This window comes from Coffea eugenioides, chromosome 7, assembly GCF_003713205.1.
Source record: "Coffea eugenioides isolate CCC68of chromosome 7, Ceug_1.0, whole genome shotgun sequence".
Taxonomy (NCBI): Eukaryota; Viridiplantae; Streptophyta; class Magnoliopsida; order Gentianales; family Rubiaceae; genus Coffea; species Coffea eugenioides.
This window is the reverse complement of record NC_040041.1, coordinates 2,543,091-2,558,237: the sequence shown is the minus strand read 5'-3', so window position 1 is coordinate 2,558,237 and position 15,147 is coordinate 2,543,091. Positions and strand designations below refer to the sequence as shown.

Genomic DNA, 15,147 nt, shown 5'->3' with positions numbered 1-15,147 from the left:
TTCCTGATAGTGTAATATTTCAAGAACACTACTAGTAGCTAACAGAGCATGCATCTGAAAAGCTATTTACCTACCGCAGATAAGAAAAGATCAAATGGAGCGTTTCAGAGGAGTAATTACCGGAACATTTTGAAACTTCAGCATATAAATACAAAAAGCAATTTGCAGTGCAAGTTTACTTGAAACTCTCCTATAAGTGATACAGTCAGTATTCAGAATGGGGGAAATGGAACGTACTGAGCAGATCGAACGAGATTGATGGTCAAGTTATACAGTATATAATACTATTTGCTTATAGTAGAAGCCCAAAAAATCATGTAAAGGGAGGAATATTTCAGTGACGTGACGTGACCAACAACATCTTCATGAACATATTACGAATAAAAGGGCGCGGCGCCTCCGATTTCTTCATCATTAGATACTTGATTCATCCAGATTTAATTAAAGGTAGGATTACCGTTAAAAACGCCTGTCTATAAACGCTTGAAGGAATATGATGATACTAGTATTCCGCTGCCGCACTGGCATTTTAGTTGAGCGCCGAAACACTTACAAACCGACTGTGATAATCATTCTCTTTGAGAATCAAGAAACATGAGGTTTGAAAATTGAAATGCATGCTGCTAGTTCTCTCTCTCTTTTTTTCCAAGCAAAAAGCCGAATTATTGCGGGATCACCCATCACATTTCATAACAACTAGTAGTAGAGTAGTACACTGCTGCAATACCAATAAAGCAAGGGAGTTTATTACTGATAGATAATACGAACGCTTTTAAGGGGTGTATTATTTTGACACCCTGAATTTCAACTACGGCTGCCTTCCGTACGCTTATGACGCTTTTTGCCGTGGAGTTATATGTTTTTGTTGCAGACCCACCAATTCTTGGTACCAAAAAGAACGTCTGGCCAGCCTTTCTTCTGTAAGTTTCTGCAAAATTTCGATTGCAGCCAGAAACGTGATGACACAAGTGATGACAAGCCGTACGTATTTCTTCGTCCTTTTGTTGAGTGATAGATATGTCAATCCCCTTTTCCTTTTTTCCCTTTCCGTGATGCTATTTTGGGAGCATACTATTGTAATTGAGCAGGTCCCTGCACGAGGCCCAGGGCCAAAATGTCCATTCTTTTGCTCTTCTTCCATCAGCTGCTCGCTTTGGTGGCAAATTGGTGAGGTAGTTAAGTTTTGTTCAGTAATTATTTTTGGTAAGAATTGGGTTTTGTTTTACTTGTAGTGAAAAAATACTATACTACTGCGTATTTCTTTTTCTTGATGAGTAAATCTCCATGCTGCCAGGGCAGAGTGAGGACCACTGAGATTCTGCTTCATGTCCGCAGCAGTGATGACTTTCCTCTCCTGAGGAAGTACTTCTTGTTGACTTTGGACCTTGGCCATCAACGCCAATGCCTCTGCGGTGATGTCTGCGTTTCAAACTCTCAGAATTAATTAGATTCCAATATCAGGAGTTCGATTTATCGTTTGCTATTGCAGCCAACACAGGTTCGACATATACATTATCGACTATCGTTTTGTTCCTGCATTAAATCAAAATGAAGTCGCCGCACCAACATGAATTCGCAGTTCTGTCTGATAGCCGCCGAAATGGGCACGTAGGATTTCGCAGCTATGAGTAGAGCAGTCAAAATGGCTATCAAAATCAATTCCCAGCAATCAATTTAAACCAGGTAGTATTTGTATTTGTATCCGCCAGCCAAACCAAAAACCCTTTACATCACAAGACAATGACGAGATACACCACCTCCGCTTTCCCCCAATTTCATGAAAACCAACCCAGGCCTGTCAGCAAGTAGGCAAGTTAATAAGCTGAGCTGGTGGGGAAGAATAGTCGTTCACCTTATTCATGTGAAAGCCCCAATCATAAAAATTCAGTTCATACAGTAGATCCTTTCTGACCTTTCCCTAATCACTAAAAGTTTAGTTTAAACATCTCGTCAATTATCTCAAGAAACAAAGCCTCCTATAAACCAGGGTGGTTGAACATAAGGTAAAGGCAAGAACTGAATACCATTGATGCTTAAAACATCCGAGCCTGACCCCAAAATTATTAGGAAAAAGAAATGTAGGTCCTTTCCTATTTTATCCCCACATAATGCCAAAATATCACCAACTTCCAATTCTGAAGAACTTCCCAACATGCACCCCATCACAATCTTAAGAAGCCTTTGGTGCCTTATCTGGCAAAACATTATCAGGGAGGATAAGCTCCGGCGGAGTTTCACGGACAACGCCCAACATTGAGTCATACTCTTCATCCTTGCGTGCAAATTTCTTACGAAGCACCTTCTCAAACTCAATTTCATCAAATCCTTTAGCATTCTCAGCTGCATGGACCTGTGCTAAGTTGGAATAGTTGAGGGCTGACTGGGATATGAAGGCTATTTCCTCATCTGTAAGTTTCCTCAGAAACTTTGCTGGGTTTCCTCCCCACACCTGTGTTCAGAATACAGTATCAGTTACCAAAGGGTTTTCACCTAATTTTCTTCCAATATCCTTTACAAATGTTAAAACAAGATAAGGCCAGAATCAAATCCCCAGAAATGGCAAGAAATGAAACGCAATCAAAATCTCATGCCCACGTTCACATTCACAATGACATATGCTGTACTAGAGATGGCTAATTTAAAAACAATTACAAGAATTTCAGATTTCTGCCAAAGCAACCCGGCTGTCATTTACAGAACCTCCAATCATAAAACCAACTAATCAGCCCCAGGTTGTTCTGTCCAGCTGCCTAATATGACAGAACAAGGACCAAAAATAAAATCAGGAATAGAACGACTGACAACCAGCTATCAAGATGGATGCAACTTTAGCTAAGACAATCCCAACATAAAGACAGCTATATGGAATTTCAAGTCTCTCTTAGCCCAAAATACTTGCAGTCATAAATTAGTTAGAGGTTTAAGCTTACTCTAATCCACTTCTTAGCTTCACTACCAGTTATTAGGTAGTACTCTTATTTATACTTTGTAGCTTCATTTCAGCAGCAAAACAACAAAAGTATAATAAAGGCACAAAAAAACACTTCTTTTACAATAAAATAATTACCTCAAGCCAATTGCTAAAATTAAGCCTCAAATGAGAAAAATATTTCAAAGTACTGCTGCTACAGTTTCGTAAAAATAGCAGATTCTAAAAGTATTTAATATGCAGATTGAAATGATGAAAAGAATGTTTAGTGAAAAGTTCAGCGTCTACAAACCTCACCGTAGGGGATCCTTGTATTCTGCCTAACAAGGGCTCCAGCTGCAACCATAGCATTCTTCTCTACAACCACCCCATCAAGTAAAGTTGCTCCCATACCCACAAATGCCTCATCCTCAACGGTACAACCATGTAGAACAGCACTATGACCTATTCAATAACAGTCAAAATTTACCATAAGGTCCATCAGTAGGTCTATTTGACAAACAGATTACATGATGAATTCATCAAATCACTTACCTACAGTAACATTATCGCCAATAATAGTAGGCAAAACCTTCCCGCTAAGATTGGATTTGGCTACATGAACTAGAGAATTGTCTTGTATATTTGTTCCAGTGCCAATACTGATGCTGTTTACATCACCTGCAATGACACTTCATGGTTAGACAATAGACAGCAAAATCACAGCTCATAAAAGAGGGAACTTTTTCACTCTCTAAAATGCAAGTTGCATAACCAAGGAGAGATTAAGTATCCAGAAGATAACAATTATCAATCCATGCACTGCTGAAACCCTGATCCACATAGTTGGCACCTAGACGAGATACCAACCATAAGGAGTTACCATGAAAGAATGAATGATAGCTAAAGACCATATAGTTGGCACCTAGACGAGATACCAACCATAAGGAGTTACCATGAAAGAATGAATGATAGCTAAAGAAAAAGGAGGGATAAGCAATGGGATGTCAATGACGGAAAATATTCAGGTCCCCACCACATCAAATAGATACCTTACACATTTGAAACCTTGAAAATGTTCAGTCTCTCTCTCTCTCTCTCTGCTTCTTTGCACAACTTTGGGAAGAAGAAACCAACTTTACTCCACTATATGCCTAGAGAAATAAAACCCACTTCTCATAGCATCATTTCATGCTATAAGACCGCAGTTAAATTCCACCTTCATTAATGTACAATTAGCAAAAACAGATATAGTAATAACACCCCAAAAGTGTTTGTCGTTATGTTTTCTAAACTGTCTCCTTTATTGGCCCGGTGATTTTCGTGGCTCGAGTAAACACATTCATATCTCAGTCGATAAGATGAAATTATGATGGTGAAGGAGTAAAGAGAATATAGGTGAGATCTGAGATCTCATTTTAGGACTAGGCACAATTTGATTTAGGATCCAACTAAAGCTCATTGTGGTTTCATTTCACGCAACCCCTTTGCTCCAATAAATTATTCCTTTTTCTTTATGCATTTGTTCTTTTATTATACGATGAAGCAAAAACGATTGTATCATTTAGTAAGCATGAAGGGTAAACTAAGGGTTTTAACAAGGGTGTTCATACAATAAAAGAAAAATAAAAGATGAAATTGACAGGGGAGTCAGTGAGCAATTGAAGGGAGCTACCTAGAGAGGAAGGGTGATATGATCAGCTATTTAGAAGAGAAAGGCATGGTGCTTATTGAAAGGGATCTAATGCGAGTATATCATCAAGTGTCATGCAACATGTCTCACCCCAAGATGGAGTAAATAAATCTTTGTTTTTTCTTGCAAAAAGAAATGGTGATTCCTGATAAGACGTGGACATACTTCATATACGAAATAAGAAAATTTTACTATAAAACCGTTTCAATGGAACAACATACACAGATATTATTAGAGATATTCTCTTCCCATTGTTCAGTTCTCAACCCATTTTTAATGGTCTTGGATATCTGAGATTCTTAAACGAATAGGATTTTTAAACGAGTTTCCAAATTTTGCATGCTTAGAGTACTGCTAGTAGTGTAATATTCATTAATCTGAGAGAGAGAGAGAGAGAGAGAGAGAGATTCTGTCTAGAACTACCTTAAAAACACATTGAAACACCAGCTGGGTATAGCGCTGGTCAATAGCAACCCATATTACTGCCATTAGGCCTCAAACAAGTTGTGCAACACTAAGAAGCTAAGTGAGAATATGAGCATGCATGCCCATGGATGTCAAGGTTTGGAATTTTTCCATGTTTTGAACCAGTAAATGGTCATGTTATCTCACACCAATCCAAGTCAGAGAAGAACGGCGTATAATCTTATTCCCAAAGAAATAAGAAGGCATACATAGCACATCATCTGAGCCAAGAAGAAATGTGAAGTCATAATTTACTGCAACAGACATTATATAGTTTGACATAGTACATTAACACCAACCTCATGAAAGCTGTTGATCACGTCAGGAAACTATCCTTATTGATCAGCAGTGCCACACGATAAAAGTAAATTTCCATTTCTACAAACAGTAGTAAAATGACAATGCAAAAGTAGACAAAGCAGCAACATGTGCAGTAGGCAATGCAAAAGTAGCTAAAGTGGCAGTGAACTTCTCATTCAGACTATGGAAGATGAAAAACTAACACATTACCAGAAAAAGATCATGTGACCTAATTGACGTACTATGTCTAGGATATGTGAAAGGCAATAGCTAAATATGGAAAATAATCGGTGCACAAGCTTTCTCACAGCACGTTGTGGATTTGGAGCATTCGTATTCCAGGTGCAAACGAACTTCAGAACTGAAGCTGTAATAGCATTTCAGGCACTAGACGTAGTGCTTCGCACATATTCACTTAACTGACATGCTAAATTGGGCAGTATTGGTGTTGAGCTAGCAAGGTTATTAATTACATTATATTAAATTAACTTGCTAAAGGCAAAAATTGAAAAGGCAAATGTCTCACAAAAAAAATATACAGATACAGCCAGATTATATGATTATGATAAAGAGTATATAACTAACCTCTTAGAACGCAGCCGTACCAAATGGAAGAACTCCGGCCGACCTGAACATCACCAACGATGGAAGCACTTGGGGCGACAAAGGCATCCTTATCAACCGCAGGAGCTTTATCAAATATGTTCATCAGGGTTCTATGCCTGGACACTTTACCAAAACCAATTCCGACAAATACATTAAAAAGGATAAACCAATCAGTCAGATACTCAAATTATCTGACAAAAGTCCACCACCCAACCCCCCCCACCCAAAACAAAAAAAAATTCCATAATGAAATGACCAGAGACAGCGACAGCAGTAAAAAAAAGGCTGAATGGTGATGGGGAAATCCTAACAGTTTCAGCAAAGAATACCAAAAACTCATAACGGAGACTAAAATACTGCATAGGAAATTTAGAATTAAGCTACGGCCAATTAAACCCCAAAAATAGGAATTAGCTAGGGTTTCATTTGACAATAAAATTATACCTCCAAATAAAAACAAAAAAAAAAAGAGAGAGAGAAAAAGATGATGAAGAAAAAGAAATGAGTGAAAACGCACGTTGTTCTTGGAAGTAGTAGCTGCCTTGGAGACGGCAACCGAGGCGATCGAGTGCTTGGCCGGTCTCCCGGATCCAGAATCCGACGGTGTAGATTGCTCTTCCCAGTGAACCCATCTTTTCTGCTTTGGGTCAAGGGAGGTTAGTCCAGAGTGATAATTTGTTTTCCGATATATCAGAATGTATTGTTGTGGGCTGGGGAATCGAAGGAAATAGAAAATGAGGCTTCTAGCTGAGCATTGAGTAGTTACTTATTATGAGCGGAGGGCAGTCAAGGGACGAAGAGAATGAGCCGAGTTGCTCTATTTGGGACTGAGTAGACAGTACTGTAGAGTGGCCGGTTGACTCGTTACTCACTTGACGCTTGATTCTCTACGCTCGCATCTACCGTTATTTGTTGTGGTCACCCCCAACCTTCACTCGCGCACGCGCCAAAAAAAAAAAAATCTCTCGCGTCCGTTGCCTGGACTGAGGGCTGAGGCCCAGATGGCTATTTATTTTAGAGGTAAACAAACCAGTAAAATAGATTTTTCACCAAACAAAAACAATAACGAAACTAAAATACTAGTATTTTTATCAACAAAAAGAAAAACTTAAATAATCTTCGCTTGAAGACATACTTTAAATTAAAGAAAATAAAATTATTTCTCAACTTATACTTTTAAGAGAAAGAATGAGAAGAGAAAAATTATTCCTAATTTTCTTTCCTCAAAAAACAGGAAAAAGGAAAATACATGAGATTTTAATAGCAGAAGAGTCATTTTTTCTTTGAACCAGAGGCTCGTATCGTATCCATTTTTTTGGTAATGAGAAGGAAAAACAATTTTTACTGTTCGATCAACTCATCTCTTTTTCTCTTGTTTTTTTTTTTTATAAAAAAAACAATTTCCACTTTCTTCCCCATTGCTTTTCTTTCTCGGATGTCAGTTCCAGAATGCAAAATCCTACAACTGTACGACACCTAACCCCGAGACTGCATTATTCAATTACTAGTACGGGTACTTAAATCGATGAAAAAAAAATGAAAACAGACACGAACCATAGTCCACAAATAACTAATAGCCCTTTTGGATTCTTATTTTTAAGAGTTTTTCTAAAAAAATATATTATACCGATTTGATGTACGTGAGATACAAAAATAATTAAAAAATATAAAAATTTTTTGAAGAAAAATTGCAATAAAAAATTTGCTTTTCCTTGGACTTTTGATAATCTGCTTTTAGGAGATTCAAGACTTCAGAAGAACCAAGTAAACAACTGCATAGATTCAAGCAAGAAAGGCAGATACAAGCGAGAGAGCATTAATTATTTATGTCCCTAAGCTTTTCTGGAACTCAATTTTCACGTATTCCGAAAGCTTAAATAGTCCCTCAGCTGTTTCTGGAGTAAATCATCACATTTTTGTAGCTAAACTTCAAAGGCATTATTGTTGTCCACGTTTTTGTGATGCCTGTAACATCAACCAAGACCCTTTCATGGACAACATCAGGAGAAGCAAGCAAAACAAGCTATTCGTACTCTCCCCCCCACCAAAAAACAAAAAAAAAGAAGCTGTAACTGCCAGAAGGCACTTTATAACTAACCGTTTTCGCTGGGCAATCCCAGACTACACATACTTTTGACACTTGAGTGTTCACAAGGCATGGCAAACTGCCATATAGACCTCAACATCACTATATACTTAAAAGTTATAACATCCAGACTAGGCATGTTGCCAGGATCATAGCAGCGTCAGATTCTGAAAATTAAATACATTCTTATGCTTGCAAACGCTTGAAGCCTTTCACTGCCTCAAACTTTCGACGATGTAGGAAGCATACAGATCCCTGCAATGATGGGGTTGCAAGAAACATTACATTACGAGAGCACAAAGCCGAAATGCTGTAAAAGTTCTAAGACAATCATTTTAAGGGAGGAGGAGTTAATGAAATAATTGCTCTCTCTTCCCCATTCCGTTTAGTTATTGTACCAGTTTACGACCAACTTACATGGAATACTTGATAGCTTCAACAGCCACTGCAGCTGGCAGGAAGTCTTCAACCGCAACTGACTTGTTCTCATTCTTTTTGTCTATGCGTGAAATGTAAAGAACGTACAACAATAACCAGCACACAGCATAAAACACAGAGTTCTTTTAAGCATAACTTAAAGGAACCAAAACACTAGAATGCAACAAATGGGATAAACTCTAAAGATGACTTGATTATAGGGTGAGAGAAGGGGGAAAACACACACACACACACAGAGTTATACTCTAAACCTCAGGCTAGTAGCGAACAACATTACTAGTGCAGATTGATGGATACAGTCCTCAAAGAAGCGGCGGATTTCAGCAAGGCGATGTGGAGGAAGATCCTTAATGTCCTTGTAGTGGCGAAACTCAGGATCATCAGCACATACAGCTATGATTTTGTCATCCTTCTCACCCTGTAGACAAGTTACAAGGACACATCATTGCTGATAGCAAAGAGATTTACACAAGGACCTTCAAAAAGTTCCAAAATACTTTTGGCACCCCCCTGGAAAGACTGAAAAGTGGAACTGTTCTGAAGTTAATTAAAAGATATTAACTTCAATAACTCCAGTGGCACTGATAAAGACTCTTGTTCCTCTTGAACCACACTCAAGTAGGTATATTGGCTTTTCAGGGACTCAAAGGGAGGTAAATAGTGCAATATAAGCAAACTGAATTCTCGGGGAGGCAAGTAGTGTGGCGTAAGCAAGCTGAAGTATTCAATATTCTCAAGGATAATGCATCTGAACCTGACCTCCAAGTTGTATAAGAATGTAAGCACCTTAAAGGTGGCAGTAATGTACATTATAGATAATTTCTACCCTTGTACATGAAGAGCTTTTCCATTGCCTTTCAAATTTCTGAGTGAAACACTACTAACTGCGCACACAAAGAGCTTACCTGATCAATCATAGGCATCAAACCAATAGCACGAGCACGTAAGAAAGTTCCAGGCAGCACAGGTTCCTGCACAAGTGGAATTTGATTTAGAATAGTATCAGGTAGTTGCACAAATATAATAGGTAAAAAATCAAATAAGAAATTTAATCAGCAAGACAACAAGGCAGAAAGAGGGAACCTGCATGAGGACTAGAACGTCCATGGGGTCACTATCTTCACAAATTGTTCTAGGAATGAAGCCATAGTTATGTGGGTAGACTACTGAAGAGTAAAGAACTCGATCAACCTATAAATCAAAACTTCCTTCAGTTGCTGCTTCAATGCCCAATAAAAAAAAATATAACACCTAAGCATGTGAAAAGAACTTCTATCTACAAAAGAATGGAACCCCTGAGTTCTTGAGTTAGTGACTGCATTTATGGATAGAAATTCAATGCCTCTAGATGCAGGCATCAGAAAATGAGACATGAATCTCCATTTTATCTCACATAGTATCGCTTAGTGGATATGGTGAACTCAGCCTTCGGGGGCAATTTATTGAAATATTTATCAACAACATGGATTCACCCAGGTCCAACAACAACAATGCCAGTAGCCCAATAGGGCTTTTAAGCCGCAAATTGACACAGGTGATTTCAATTCGAGGAGAAAGCACAGGCCTATAAAGCTGAAGAGGCACTGAAAAAAAACTAAAATTTCCTTGCCAAGACAGAAAGTTGATCGAGGAAGCAAAATCAATGAGAAAAGCAATGACATAGATGCAACAGATATAAAAGAGAAGTTTATTGGGAAGAGAATCGTGGAAGTCTGAATATGTTGAAGTGAAGCTTAACCGGAATAGGCACATTTATTCTTTAATGTTGCCACAGTTTGCTTGAGAGGGTAGACAGGCCAAACTGAAAACCGAAGACGAAAGGAGCTAGAGTCAGAGAAAGGAAGAAGGGAAAGGGAGAAGAGATACGTTTGAATGGTCTAAGATAATTGAAGCCAACTTCTTAGAAGTCGACTTCTATATTTCTGAATCCTAATAACACAAATTAAATCTTCAACAATGATCTTTTGTTTCAGTCTTAAGTTAACGATACAACTAATTCAAGAAAAGACCATGTGTTAGGACTGGGTCCCAGGTAACTTGATAAAAGTTAATTTGACATCCTAGAAAATTGAAAATGAAGGCTATAATAAATTGTGGAGAAGAATATTAAAAGATAATGACATGAAGATTTACGTAGTTTGGTGAATTAGACCTAGTCCACGGGAGGAGAGCAAATTTGACAATAATGAAGAAGAATACAAAACTTAGGACAAAATTCCTAAAGCCCAAAAACAGATGAAACAATAAAACTACAGAGAACTCATAGTTGTAGACAAAAGGAAAAATTTCTCTAAAGAGCTCTCCATCTCTCTGATGGCCTTATACTTATAGTGCGTGTAGCGGTGAAATTCCCAAGCTGTGCTGTGACTGCAATTTGTAGGAGAGCTCCAACAAAATGTGCAGCATGTGAACATGCACAGCTTGCTCAAGTGTAACTTGCATGAAAACAAAAAATATGGCATGATCCTAATAGTATAGCTACTTCAATAGGACAGAAGAAGAACATGGCTTGATAGGCCATTTAGTCTGACCAAGAAGAATGCATGCACATGGAGGATGGAAAGCCATCCATGAAAGGATGAAACACAATGACGTGAAGTATCACTTCATTCAGGAGACTATTGCTGAAGGAAAGCTCTGAAGCTAACAATCTTGCTGACATGTTTACCAAGTCTCTTCCATCGCTAGGTTCAAGCATTGCTTGGACAAAATTGGCGCTCATTGTGGTATTCTCGGCCTAGTAGGGCTTCTATGGACAAGGTAGAGCAAGTTTACTATTTTCTGTACGTTGGATGCAAAGCCAAGGTTGAGAGTTGTTGGAATTAAATGCCTAGGATGTCTTTCATCCTCCAAGCACTGCTCTTGGTCAAACTAACTGGCCTATGAAGCCATATTTTCTTCCATCCTATATAGTAGCTCAATTGTTGATATCTTGACCATGTTTTGGCTTTCATTGAAGTCAAAGTTAAGCAGCCATTTTTGGTTCATGCTCCAAATAAATGTCAGCTGCATCTTGCTAATAAGTACGGGATTTGCAAAGGCTTTGCACCACCCACAACCCCAAGAGATGAGAATTCAGTTTGGGACATTTTCACTTTAGTATAATTTTGAGTACTCTCTTGCTTTGTCTCCCCATGCCAATCAGCATAATTGGAGGTCAAAATGACACACCAATTTGTAAAAGAAGCACCCCAAATTCTTAAGATTAGCTTAAGGTAAGACACCTTGAATTTGAATAAAACATTTTCTAAGATGACAGAAAGGATATTATCAGAAGGCAAGTGGAAGAGAGAAAAATTCAGCATACTTTAATAAGCCCAGTAGCTTTGTCAAGCTCATACTTCACTTTGCTGCCTTTTCCAATTTCAACCACCTGCCATATAACAAAGAATCAGACTGGTTTTTAACAGAATATTGTGGATCCATCAAAACTCGCAATCACTATGAAAATTAAAGAAATAAAATATCATTATCAGGTAAAAGGGTGAGGGGGGCAGATCTCTATCACACGGGCAGTTTAATTATAGCATTGCAAGTTCTTACTTGTACATTAGAGATAGGCACAGAAGCAGAAACCCACAAAATCGAGTGCCTATACTTCTCAAGAGTTTACACAACTGAAAAAAATAGAGAGAGAGAGAGAGAGAGAAGGACGCATACTTGTCAAAATGCACAGAAATTAAATGCATGATCATGCCAAGAGTCAGCACTAGGCATGAGCAGTCTGGCACTGGTTTTGAGGGAGTTGAGGCAAGAGAGTAGAGACAATAGATACCTTTATTTGATTCATGAGATGATTTGTGCTATAATTTGCATGAATAAGCACAACATACTTACACAGTTAAAAATTGATGGTGCTCCTGGCCCTGCATACACAAACATACAAACAATATTTATGTGATAAACATAAGCTGCAAAAGGGGCATTACAAAAGAAAAGGAAATGTGAATTAAATTTATTGCAAAGAATCATAGGAAAAGAAGATGACTCCAGATAGTAGATAGAATGACCATAATTCCTTGAGGATTAAAGTTGATAGTGGTTTAAGTGGCAACTGTTGCAAACTGACTTCAGTTGCATAAGCAATACAAATGGGTGAAAGAATATCTACCGATTTCCAAGTCATGCCAGGGATGAGCAGCAGCAGATCTTCGTGACATGGAGGAGAGAATTCGTTCATTTAGGACAACACCAGAGTTTCCTGAACTTTTTCCAGCACCTTGTCCATTGTCGTTGGCCATTGTCAACTGAATGAAGAGAAACAAGGCAATAGAAATTATAAGCCAACTATTATTTCCTAGTTAAATACAATAAGCGGACCAATAGTAAAAGAATACAAGCAACTCTGTCCTGTGGCTTATGAGCTCGTTTGTACATAAGGACACCAAATAAAATTTAACAATCCTATTGAAAGCAAGAATCAGATGGCGATCACATTTTCGATAATGTTGACATGTATAGCTCAGAAAAAATAGGTATCCAAGCAGTGAGAACGACTTTTGAAATCAGAGGATCAACTGTGATAAGATTTGCAATAGCCTTCAAGAATCAGTGTACTTTAGTCTTGAAATTATCAAGAATTATCTTACTTATCCAACATAGCCATCAAAAGGCTATCGAATAAGTAGTAGAGGCAACAAACTGAAAACAAAACTTATAGCTAAATACAATGTTACTACAAACTAAGAACAGGTAACAAGAATGACTCACGCAACAGAGATGGTAACAGGCAGGGGAGAAGCAAGTGCATTAATCGCAGAAAACATCTGCTCTAGGCTCTGGAGCAAATTTCCGATTTTTGACCATGTAGAAAACAGACCAGATTACAAATCAGTGCAATTTTCTCCAAAATGGTCGCTTTATCATTAGTAGGTTGTCCACCTGCCCTATATGCACACGTCACCAGGCATTTCACATGTGAGAATAGTGTCAAAGAAAAGGAAAAAATCACCATCAACTTCGCTTCTAATACGAAAAGGGCTTCCTAAACGCAACTAAAAGAACTCATCAACCAAGTAACCTTATTTAAAAAAAAAAAAGCCCCATCTAACAAATAATCAATCCAAATTTTATTTTATAAAAAGAAAATGCTACAGTCAGACACTAATGAGTCATGAGGACATGCAGCATCAAACCAGTGATCTATTCAAAGGGAAAAAAAAAAATCAAAGAAGTAGTATGAAGGAAGTTTGTATTGTCCAGAGACACGCATAAAACCATGAAATAACTGCATGCATATTCCGAATTCAAGAAAATACTATGCGAAAAACTGAAAATCATCTAAATTCGAGAAGAGGGATTAAAGGGGCTAACTTACAGAGGAGAGATGAGACCTGGGACAATAGGAAGCCAAGGAAATTCGATTAGCGTTGTGAGGTGGTGAATGAGTGGAATGGAGCTGGAGGACTATAGTCTTATACTGGTCTACTAGCACCACTATAATATATTCTGTATTCGTTAATCGTGAAGTGGTGGGAAAAGCATGATGGCGTGGCGTTTGCCGTTTAGCACAATTTGGGCAACGTTTACCGGTTGGTTTACGGTGGACGTGAGTCGTTGGATGGGAAAGGCGTCCCTCATGATCTGACAGTGAAAATGGTGGGGTTGAGGCTTCAGGACCGGAGATGGTGTCGTAAGGTAAAGCTAAATGGAGTCTCGAGAAATGGAGCTTGTAATGAAGGAAAATTAGGTCAGTGAAGGAACAATCAGAGAACGGCACGTAATGAATTTGGTCTGGAAATGTGCATGAAAACCGCTGACGGGAAATTACGACTGGCTGCTGGCGTAACGTCTGTTTGTTTGACGGTAGTCAGGGCATCTTTACTTTTTCTTTCCAGTGTAGGAATATTCTACAAAATTCCTCTGCCCAATAGTAGTACAGTACTATTAAGTCCATTGGTTAAGTGGAGTAGTCCATTTTGCGGTCAAATTAAATTACCTTGACGAAGAAAATAAATAAACTCAAATGATTGTGGGTGTGAGATATAAGGTGGAATGGAACATCTTTTGGACTGGACGCTTTATGAAAAATGTGTTCCTGTATAGTTATTTGTGTATCAATATCTATTCTAGGGATATCATGCAAAAGCCCTTAGAAAAAAGTTACTGATTAGGAGGTGAAGTGTTAGCTCATTGGTATTTTAGATGGTGATTACGTAAAAGATAGGCTGTTACATCACAAGAAAGGTTGACTTTTCTCTCCATTTCCCAACTGAATGCATGATATAGTAGTATATGTTTTCATCGGCGGCGGACACATGAACAGTGAATAAGGGGTCACGTGTCGTCCATTGTTTGGATGGACGGTCAGAATTATTTTGAGAAGTGTTTCTTCTCTATGCATCTAAAATGTATCTAGTGACCTTCAGCCACGTGGCATATGGTTCAGCAACTCTTTACCACCCAACCCAGCTATCCTTCCTCCATAATCTATGAGGATGGTAGAAGTATTATTATAAACATCCAAAAACTATCTTGATTCTTGATCCATTAATTTCATTCTCGGGTTACCTAAGTCGTTCCGTTTCAACATCAGGGGACTAGGCAAAAGTTGCACAAGTGACTTCCATAACTCACATCACATAGGAGTAGTGAGTCACACATAATCAAAAGCACTTGTATAAAACATAGGATTTACATATGTTCAAATTC

At 38.3% G+C, this 15,147-nt stretch overlaps 2 protein-coding genes across 4 annotated transcripts; both read right to left on the bottom strand.

Annotated features, from left to right (window-relative positions):
- Nucleotides 1-1,671: 1,671 nt before the first annotated feature.
- LOC113777686 (gamma carbonic anhydrase 1, mitochondrial) lies at nt 1,672-6,807 on the bottom strand. Its single transcript, XM_027322849.1, has 5 exons — nt 6,490-6,807; nt 5,952-6,095; nt 3,464-3,589; nt 3,222-3,373; nt 1,672-2,449 (listed from the first exon to the last, which is right to left on the bottom strand). Exons 1-5 carry the CDS (start codon nt 6,602-6,604, stop codon nt 2,171-2,173), a joined length of 816 nt encoding a protein of 271 aa, XP_027178650.1. The 5' UTR covers nt 6,605-6,807; the 3' UTR covers nt 1,672-2,170.
- Nucleotides 6,808-7,784: 977 nt separating this feature from the next.
- LOC113777921 (soluble inorganic pyrophosphatase 4-like) lies at nt 7,785-14,175 on the bottom strand. Of its 3 annotated transcripts, XM_027323154.1 has the most exons (10): nt 13,814-14,175; nt 13,207-13,382; nt 12,608-12,743; nt 12,334-12,362; nt 11,804-11,869; nt 9,580-9,687; nt 9,402-9,467; nt 8,794-8,914; nt 8,476-8,557; nt 7,785-8,313 (listed from the first exon to the last, which is right to left on the bottom strand). In XM_027323154.1, the coding sequence occupies exons 3-10, from the start codon at nt 12,735-12,737 to the stop codon at nt 8,271-8,273; spliced, it is 645 nt and encodes a 214-aa protein (XP_027178955.1). In that variant the 5' UTR covers nt 12,738-12,743; nt 13,207-13,382; nt 13,814-14,175; the 3' UTR covers nt 7,785-8,270. The 3 variants fall into 3 exon arrangements, with proteins under 3 accessions (XP_027178955.1, XP_027178956.1, XP_027178954.1); XM_027323155.1 differs by lacking the exon at nt 13,207-13,382 and having other exon boundaries at nt 13,830-14,175; XM_027323153.1 differs by lacking the exon at nt 13,207-13,382 and having other exon boundaries at nt 13,814-14,123.
- Nucleotides 14,176-15,147: the final 972 nt, after the last annotated feature.

What these genes read in the sequence shown, in the direction of transcription:
- LOC113777686 (XM_027322849.1), bottom strand. Translation starts at nt 6,604, where the DNA reads ATGGGTTCACTGGGAAGAGCAATCTACACCGTCGGATTCTGGATCCGG. An exon ending in GTACGGCTGCGTTCTAAGAG is followed by an intron (nt 3,590 to 5,951) that starts GTTAGTTATATA and finishes GTGTCATTGCAG; the next exon opens with GTGATGTAAACAGCATCAGT. An exon ending in TGGCGATAATGTTACTGTAG is followed by an intron (nt 3,374 to 3,463) that starts GTAAGTGATTTG and finishes GTTATTGAATAG; the next exon opens with GTCATAGTGCTGTTCTACAT.
- LOC113777921 (XM_027323154.1), bottom strand. Translation starts at nt 12,737, where the DNA reads ATGGCCAACGACAATGGACAAGGTGCTGGAAAAAGTTCAGGAAACTCT. An exon ending in AAGCTACTGGGCTTATTAAA is followed by an intron (nt 9,688 to 11,803) that starts GTATGCTGAATT and finishes TTTGATTTATAG; the next exon opens with GTTGATCGAGTTCTTTACTC. An exon ending in GAAGCTATCAAGTATTCCAT is followed by an intron (nt 8,314 to 8,475) that starts GTAAGTTGGTCG and finishes CCATCATTGCAG; the next exon opens with GGATCTGTATGCTTCCTACA.